This window comes from Echinops telfairi, unplaced genomic scaffold, assembly GCF_000313985.2.
Source record: "Echinops telfairi isolate 266 unplaced genomic scaffold, ASM31398v2 ScPeMD7_5;HRSCAF=22, whole genome shotgun sequence".
In the NCBI taxonomy this organism is placed as follows: Eukaryota; Metazoa; Chordata; class Mammalia; order Afrosoricida; family Tenrecidae; genus Echinops; species Echinops telfairi.
Window position 1 is genome coordinate 5,426,172 of NW_022103901.1, and position 9,177 is coordinate 5,435,348.

At 42.0% G+C, this 9,177-nt stretch overlaps 1 protein-coding gene across 1 annotated transcript in view; it reads left to right on the top strand.

The window, feature by feature from the left end:
- Positions 1–8,802, top strand: part of ZNF713 (zinc finger protein 713) — a 20,495-nt gene extending 11,693 nt beyond the window's left edge. The window contains exons 3-5 of the mRNA XM_045285903.1: positions 1,499–1,625; positions 2,748–2,840; positions 6,686–8,802. Coding sequence (XP_045141838.1) covers positions 1,499–1,625; positions 2,748–2,840; positions 6,686–7,716 — 1,251 coding nt within the window. The 3' untranslated portion in view covers positions 7,717–8,802. The remainder of the gene's footprint in view (positions 1–1,498; positions 1,626–2,747; positions 2,841–6,685) is intronic.
- The last annotated feature ends 375 nt before the right edge of the window (positions 8,803–9,177 follow it).

A 9,177-nucleotide genomic window follows, 5' to 3' on the forward strand; every position in this document is an offset into this window, starting at 1 on the left:
TATTTTGAGAAGGATGAGGGCAACGAAGGTATAAATGTGCTTGACACAATCGATGTCTGTATGGATTGCAATAAGAGTTGTATGAGGCCCCCAATTAAAATTTTTTTTTTTTAAAGAATTACAGTCTCAGAATCAACTCCAATGGCAGCGAGTTTGGCTAAGTACTAGTTCGATTGGTAACATCTGAATGAGACCTGGAGTTGTTAAGGTCCCTGGGTAACACAAACAGTCTGCTCTCATCCACTAACCTGATGTTGGCAGTCAGAATCCACTCAGCAGCACTGTGGGGAAATGGTCTGACCGTCTGCCCTGTGGAGAGTACAGCCAAGAAAGCCCGACGAAGCAGCTCTGCTCTCTAGCACGCAGGGTTGCTGTGAGTTGGGATTGACCGGATAGCTGTAGATTTGTTTCCCTGGTTTGGTGAGGAAGTAAAAGCCACCTCCCAAGCTCTTCTGAATATAATTGACACCAGAACACTTTCTCATTTAAAAGACCTACCCGAGCAAGGATGTTACCGTGAGGACGCCTGACCCAAGTCATGGATTTTCAGTCACCTCATACGCATGTGAATGCTGGACACTGAATATGGAAGACGGAAGAAAAATTGATGCATGGCATTGGCGAAGAATAGTAAAAGTACTGCAAAGTGCCCAAATGACAAACAGATCTGTTTTGGAAGATGGACAGTCAGATGCTCCTTCAAGGCAAACATGGAGGGACTTTGCCTCAAGTACCTTGGCCGTGTTATCGGGAGAAACCAGTCCCTGCAGAAGAGCCTTGTGCGTGGTAAAGTAGAGGGGCAGCAAAAGGAGGAAGGCCTTCAAGGAGATGGACGGACGCAGTGGCTGCAACCATGGGCTCAGCCATGAGAACAGTTGTGAAGCAAGCACAGGGTCAGGCCGTGTTTGTCCGGTTGGACAAAGGTCAGAACCTACTGGACAACAACTAACAGCAACACAACAACCTGACCCAAAGAAGGATGTTTCTTTTTACGGATCCAGGCACACATCATATATTGTCTGTTCTCAACCTGTTTGCCCTTGCCACCCCTTTTTTTGTTTTTTGACCTCTAGAATATTGTCTTTTCTGGCCAAACCTTACATTTTCACAAGCTCCAACTCAGGGTCACTATGAGTTGAAACCAACTTAATGGTAGCTCAACAATGTCTGGTTAGCTACATTCGCCGTCTCAACACATCATGACCTGTTGTATTCCTGAACGTTTGTAGCAGAAACTTCCCACTTCCTTGGTTTAATCAGATGAAGAGAGAAAATGTAAAAAGCTGAAAGGCAAGGGACGCTTTGGACACATTTTTATGACAGCTATCTTCAAAGACAATAGAGAAGTACCTGATTTGTTTCAAACTTTTGACCTGGTTTACTCCTGGCACAGTAGCTTAACATCCTGGTCTCTGTCTGGAGCTGCATCTTTACCCTTACCCCTGAGCTCCCCTGCCAGATGGTTTCTGGCTGATCCAGGATGCATTTACTGTTACAGGGATCCGTGACATTCCAGGACGTCGCTGTGGACTTCACTCAGGAGGAGTGGGAGCAGCTGGAACCTGCTCAGAAGAGCCTGTACCGAGACGTGACGCTGGAAAACTACAGGAACCTGGCTGCCCTAGGTGAGGTCACTGTCCCTGCAAGAGCTGGCTGATTGGCTCCATTCCCTCACGTGGTGCAAGCCTCCAGACACTCCTTTTGTTATTTCGCTTTGCCTTATTGCATGTCGTAAAGATTATGTTTTTTTACAAATGGAAGGTTTGTGGTCACTCTGCCCCAGCAGCCTGCCGGAGCCATTCTTCTAACAGCACACGCTCATTTTGGGTCTCTGCACGGAGACTTACTTCCAGTGACAGTCACTGTAATACAGAAGTCTGAAGCCAAACCTGTACTATCACCGTGATCTGGCTGTAATCAGTCATCAGGAGACAGAGCCCGTGGTTCCCTGCGCTGTATCCCCAAGTTTTGACTTTGTGGAGCTTGAAATGAGTCGCCTTTTTTTGGTGGGGTGGGGGGGAGTCTAAGGTGATCCAGATTGTTACTATGCTGGCCTGCTAAATGAAAGGTTGAAAGTTCGAGTTCACCTGAAATAGGGTTTCCCAAAGTGGGTGATACCACCCTTTGGGGAGTCCTGGAACAATCCAATGGGTCTGCGAAAGCAGATACGGATACTTGATAGTGGATTGTGAACAGAGGTTTTTAGTACAGAGGTTTTTAATTGACGGGGTTGGAGCACTGAGTAAATTTTTTCCTGAGAAAGGGGCAGTAGGCCAGATAAGTGTGGGAACTTACGGCCTAGAGGAAGGCTGTAAAACCAGTCATTGAAAATGCTGTGGGCACCGACCCGCTCTGACACACACAGGGTTGCTATGAGTTGGAATTGATGCAATGGCTGCTGGAGCTCTCTCAGCGTTTGCCTGAAGCCTCCTGTTTTCAAACTCCAAGGTCTTAACGACTGAGAAGTTGTCCCTGAGTGGCACGAATGGTATGCTTTCAGCTAACTGAAAGCTCGGTGGTTTGAATCCACCCTGTGGTGCCCTGGAGGAAGTCTGGTGCTCTGTTCCCATAAGATGATCGCCAAGGAGTCCCGGAGAAGCACGCTTACAATGAAACGCTCGGTCACCCATGGGTCAGAGTTGCCTCGATGGCAACGGGTTTAGTTGTTAAGTTTAAGGTGGGAGTAGAATCTTAACCTTTTTCTTCCCAGTATCAACTCCTAAGACTTTGGCTTTTCCGATGAACAGGGCATCAACTTTATAAGCCCAAGGTGATCACTCGATTGGAACAAGAGGAACAGTGGATGATGGAAAGTAAGAACCCTCCAGACACCCATCAAGGTGAGAAACGAGCATTTGGACCATTTCAGGTCACTGAAAGTAGTCACTTTTGAGATACTCAACTGCGTTCCCAAAAGCTTCCTCTAGAATTTAGGGAGTACATAAGCCTTCTTAAAAAATTAAATTCACATTTTTGGTTCTATTGTAGAAATGGCTGATTTTTCTCTGAGCGAATGATAACTATGTATGTTAATCATCTGAAAAATTACACAACACAAAAATTACACAATCATCTGAAAAATTACACAATCATCTGAAAAATTACACAATACAAAAATTCACAATCATCTGAAAATCACATAATATGAAGGCCTTTGGTTTGAAGACCCAGAGATAGTTTGATATTGCAAATCTCGACATGCCATTTTGTTTACATAAAAATCCCTCATCCTCTCTCAAACATTTCTGTTTTACTGTGTGAAAACATTCACACAAAATATCTGCCAATGCAAATTCCACATTTACAATTCAATGACATTAATTATATTTTCACATAGTGCCACCGTTATTGCTATTCTCATCCAAAATATTCCACCATCAGTAACAGAAACTCAATGCCTTCTCCACCTCCCATCCTGGTAATGACCTCAATTCTACCTTTGGTTTTTGTATATCTTCTTATTTCATATAGTGAAATCATACAGTCCTTGCCCTTTTGTGACTGATGTATTTCATTCAGCATAATGTTTTCATGCACAGAATTGGATTTCTGTTTACGACTGCATAATGCTCCATTACATGAATATATCACATTTTGTTTATAATTCATTTGTTGATGGGTACTTTGGTCATTCCCACCGTTTTGCCATTGTGAAAAGTGCTGCAATGAACATCGGTGTACAGGTTTCCATTTGCATTTCCGCCCTCACTTCTTCTGGGTGTGTACTTAGGATTGCAATGGCTAGATCAAAAGGTAACCTCTGTTCAACTTTCTGAGGAACTGCCACTCTGTTTTACACAGTGGCTGCCCCAGCTTACATCCCCACCAGCAGTATTCTAATTTCTGTATAACCTCACCAACACTTACTGCTTTGGGTATTTTTCTAGCATTGCCATTCTAATGGAAGTGGGGTGACAGTCTCACTGTGGTATAGTTTCGCATCTCCCTAATGAGGAACCTGGTGGTGCAGTGGTTTAAGAGCTTGGCTGCTAACTGAAAGGTGAGCAGTGCAAGCTTACTAGCCATTCTGCAGGATGAGGGTGAAACTTTCTGCTCCCATAAAGATTTGCAGTGTCAGAAACCATGAAGAGTTGGAACCGTAGACGTTGGAATTGACTCAAAGGTAGTGGAAGCTGTGGTGATGGCTCAATGTTGAGCCTCTTTTGACATGCTCATTGATCATTTCCAACCTGCTGGACTACCTGTTCAAGTCCTTGGTCCATTTTTTTATTGAGTTGGGTTGTGTTATGCTGTGGAACTTACATCTATATTTGGCTATTATGCCCTCATCTAATACATGATTCTAGAAAATGTTTTCCCAATTTGTAGGTTGTGTTTTCACCTTGTTGATAAAATCCTTTGATGTACATAGTATTTAATTTTCTATTAGTAGAAGTCCCATCTATCTATTTTGTCTTTTGCTGCCCAGACTTTTATATTACATATAATAATCTTTCACTGAATACTAGGGCCTACAGCCTATGACCATAGGATGTGTTTTGGACCTAATTTTAGCATTGACATTTAGGTCCTTGATCCATTTTGAAGTGACTTGTGAAGGTGTGAGGCATGTCCCCCTCCTCTTGAGGGCAGCAGTGGTCACATCTTCTCACATCAAGTGCCTAGATTACATGAGAAAACAAAGCCAATTGCTATCAAGTTGATTCCAACTCATGGTGACCCTCTGTAGGATTTCTGAGGCTCTGGAAATATTTACAGGAGCAGACAGCCTCATCTTTCTCCCAAGAAGCAGCTGGTGAGTTTGAACCACTGATCTGTGGTTAGCAGTCCAGCAGTTGCTAACCCAACAGCTCGTCTTGCTTCTTAGAGCCCTCTGAATCCATGCCATCGCATTGGTTCTAACCCATAGCAACCTTATGCACAACAGAAAGAAACACTACCCAGTCCTGAACCATCCTCACAATGGTTCCTATGCCTGAGTCCATGGTTGCAGCCACGGTGTCCATCCATCTCCTTGAGGGCCTTGCTCTCCTATCGTCACTGCTCAGTCTAAATGTAGACCCTGGGTATAGGGAAGCCGCTCTGTGATGGAACAGCTGAGTGTGCACTCGAGTATCTCTAGTGAGTGGGTCTCTCCTGTACAGCAGAGTCACTCCTGGTAGTTGATGCCGGAGTTTAACCTCGAGAAGGCAGATAGGAGAAGGAAGGAAAATAGGCATGGACATGTTGGCCCAGCCACCATACTTCTAGAGAGTAAATGTCTTGAACTCCACTTCCAGGCAAGTAGTAGTTTTATCATTTTAAATAAAAGATTAAAAGTAGGAAGAATTTTGTTAAATCATTTTATTGGGAGCTCTTACAGATATTATAACAATCCATAATTCAATTAAATCAAGCATAATTGTAAGATTGGTGCCACTGTCAGATTCAACACATTTTCTTTCTTTCTTCTTGAGCTCCTTGACATCAGTTCCCCTTTATCCCCTCCATCTCCCATCTTATCCCACAGGAACCCCTATTATTATATTACACTCATTTTGTCCTCAGCGATCTTGTTGGGAAAGTGATTATTATACAGTGCCACATTATTAGAACAAACCATTCTTGTACTGAGGTAAGATTTAATAGAGCTCCAAAGGTCCATCTGCTTCCTTGCTGTGTGTGTATATGTATGTGTGTGTGTGTGTGTGTGTACACACACAAATACACTTATCTTTATATATTTATGTAATTACATAAATACGTATGTATATTTATCCCTATATATAGTTGAGTTAGTTAATTGTGCCAACCTGGCCGATAATCACATGTGGGGCTAATTGAAAGGTAGAGGGATAAATGGGTGGTGAAGCCTCGCCTTTCTAGTTCTTGGGTCTCTTGTTTTGTGATGGTTGCACTGGGTGCAGCTGCCTTAGCAGTTCCCTGCTTCAGCTTGCAAGATTGACTTCCTACAAGACATCCCCAAGGAGAAGCTACATGGACCTATCCCGATGCAGCCCTGGGTGCTGGAGCAGCCGTGTGGAGACCCCTGCTAGTGCTGAGATGCTTCTTCGTTCACTGACTCAGCTTTCCTCCTGCAGTCGGCATCATTGCCTCTGTTTTGTGAGGTGGAGGACTTTGTGGACTGGTGTTGGGTTAATGGGTTAATGTTGGACTTGTGGGCTTGGGCAGCATTGGGTTGGGCTGTTTTCGTGATGCACATTTTCTTTACATAAAACTCTCTTATACATGAGTCGCTGTGGATTTGTTTCTCCATAGTACCTAGACTAATACAGTAGTTATCACTTTGGTAGAAATATTTTTTAAAGAAGCAAATAGCAGGATTTATAGTAGAGTAATCCATAGATTAGGTTAAAAGAACCTGGACTCTGAACTGTTAACTTCGCAAAACAGAGTGGCTTTTTTAAATCTCTGCCACCTCTAAACTCAGACCTTTCTCTGATATCCCTCATTCATCTCCTTTCAACAATGGGTGTTCCAGGATGAGCTATTGCTTTTATGATTATAACATATTTTACAATCTTTCCCTGGTCACTGCTCCTTTCATTCCTGTTGTAGATTTTGCCTTTGTTTCGAGTTGTCTTTGGAAATGCCACTTCTATAGAAAACACGTCTGCTTGACTGTCAGTGTTATTCGGTTGTTCATTATGCATTAATTTCTTTTTCAAAGCATAGGAAGTATTTGCACGTTCTGATTTTTGTTCTTTGTTGTTTTATTTTTCAGATGGGGAGAATAGACCTGAAATCAAAAAGTCTGCATCAAACCAGAATGTTACTAATGAAAAGCAGACCCATAACATAATGGAGAGACTAAAAGGAGACAGTTTCTGGCTCTCGATCTTGGGAGGACTCTGGGATTTTGATTACCATCTAGAGCTGGATCAAGAAAACCAGCAGAGACATTTGGAACAAGCATCTTTCACCCACAGAAAGATCACTCAGGAGAGAAGCCTTGAATGTAATAAACTTGGGGAAAACTATAACCTGAATTCAAACGGTATTATATATCAGCAAATTCCTTCTGAAAGCCAAGTAAATAGGATTAAACCTAATTCCAATGTGATGTACTATCAGGTAAACTATGTCAGGGAGAATCCCTGTGAATATAGGAAATGTGAGAAAAACTTCAATCAGCATCTTCCAAGTAGTCATATTCTCACTGCAGAAAAGCCCAGTGAATGTGGGAAGGCCTTCCACTGCAACTCATCTCTAACTCAACCTCAAATAACCCTGACAGGAGAGAAGCCCTATAAGTGTGAAGAATGTGGGAAGAGGTTCAGCCAGAGGATACATCTCATCCAACATCAAAGAATCCACACAGGTGAAAAACCCTTTATCTGCAACGAATGCGGGAAAGCTTTCCGGCAACATTCATCATTTACGCAACATCTGAGAATTCACACAGGAGAGAAGCCCTATAAGTGCAATCAGTGTGGTAAAGCCTTCAGCCGCATCACATCCCTTACTGAGCATTATAGACTTCACACTGGAGAGAAACCTTATGAATGTAGTTTTTGTGGGAAAGCCTTCAGTCAGAAGACACACCTTAATCAGCATGAAAGGACTCACACAGGAGAGAAGCCCTATAAGTGCAATGAGTGTGGGAAAGCCTTCAGCCAGAGTGCACACCTTAATCAACACAGGAAAATCCATACTCGGGAGAAACTGTGTGCATACAATAAATGTGAGAAAGCCTTAAGCCACCTTCCTTCACTTATTCAGCAGCACCTGACTCCTGGTGGGAAAGTCATATGAATCTATTAAATGTCGGACATTTTCTAGGCAGGCCTTTTCTTCCCATTCATGATCATTCATGAAGAGAAAGCTTGTAAATGAACTCATCAAAGCCAAATAAACTTAGACATTAAACTATTAATATATTATAGCCCCTGAAGTGTGAGGTCCAGCTTCAAGACCCAAAGGGTCCTGAGGAGCAGCTGGCTTTGCAGTTCAGGGAAAACAGACAGAGTCTGAAGGGTGCTCACCTTTCCAGAAGTTAGGAACAAGAAAGAGACCAAATGTATTTTCCAACAGACTTACATAGTCTTAGCCTTAAGACTATGTATGCAGGTCCTGTCAATCAAACGTAACAAGGTGGGAAGTGTCTTAACCTAGATGTCCCTGAGCTCATTTTGGGGGAGTAACCCAAGACCAGTACTGAGGGTAGGCAGAGGGGAGTCAACAGCCCTTTAAGCGAACAGAACAATAGGACTTGTTTGTTCTTAGAGACAGCATTCAGCTGCATAGAGAGCAGCCGTGTGCTTGTAATGGGCATCTTTAAAGTAGCACTATGATGGGGTTATAGTGTGGGGATGATTTTTAGTATGGAGATTGTGGCTGGGAGTCATCTCTATCTCACAACTGTGAGGCCACTAGTGTTGGCCTTCAGGACTCTTAATTGTGAGCATGGAGAATTTGGCTGCATACATTCTCTTCCTGGTCCTCAGTTTCCCACACCAAAGAGTTAAAAATGATAAAGATAATTTGCAAGCAAGATTATGATAGAAATCATATTCCAAAACTTAAACAAAGTTAATTAAATTAGTCTGTAATTACTCGCCTCCAGCGTTATGATATAAAGCTTTTAAACTGTATAAATTTTGATTTATCAAGGCCATGCTGTAGTATAACCAGTCATAGAAATTTGAAATAAACATGAACAAGCAGTGTTACTCAAATGTCAATCAGTTTTCTGCCTTTACCCCTTTGACTATGTTAGTTATTAATGTTTTTCTTTAAAGGAATTTGGGATTTTTAGCCTTTTCCTAAAAATTATTTTTTACTGAAATCATTCATTTCATATGCTAATCTGTTCTAATATATATACAGTTGGAAATTAAATATGCATCGTAACACTTAAGATATCATCATTTGAGAAACAATATGATAGGCTGTGTTGATATTTTTTATTATTCAGAAATTTTTACATTTTTTTCATCCAGTGAGCCCTAAGATCCTGTGAGAAGAGTTTTAGAGGAGGTTTAGGGTCATAGTGATGAATTTTTAAAACACTTATTCAGAGAAATCTACTTTTCTATCTTGTTTTCCTATATTTAAATTTCCCTGTAACAAGCATAGATTTTTTTTAAGCTAAATGGTTATTTATGCTAAAGATATAAACAGAAATAAGTTCCCTTAATAATAACCAGAGCCCCCAAGCCTCCCGCACCATTGTGAGAGGTGAGAAGGCAGAAAGAGAAGAAGAGGTGAGGGGGA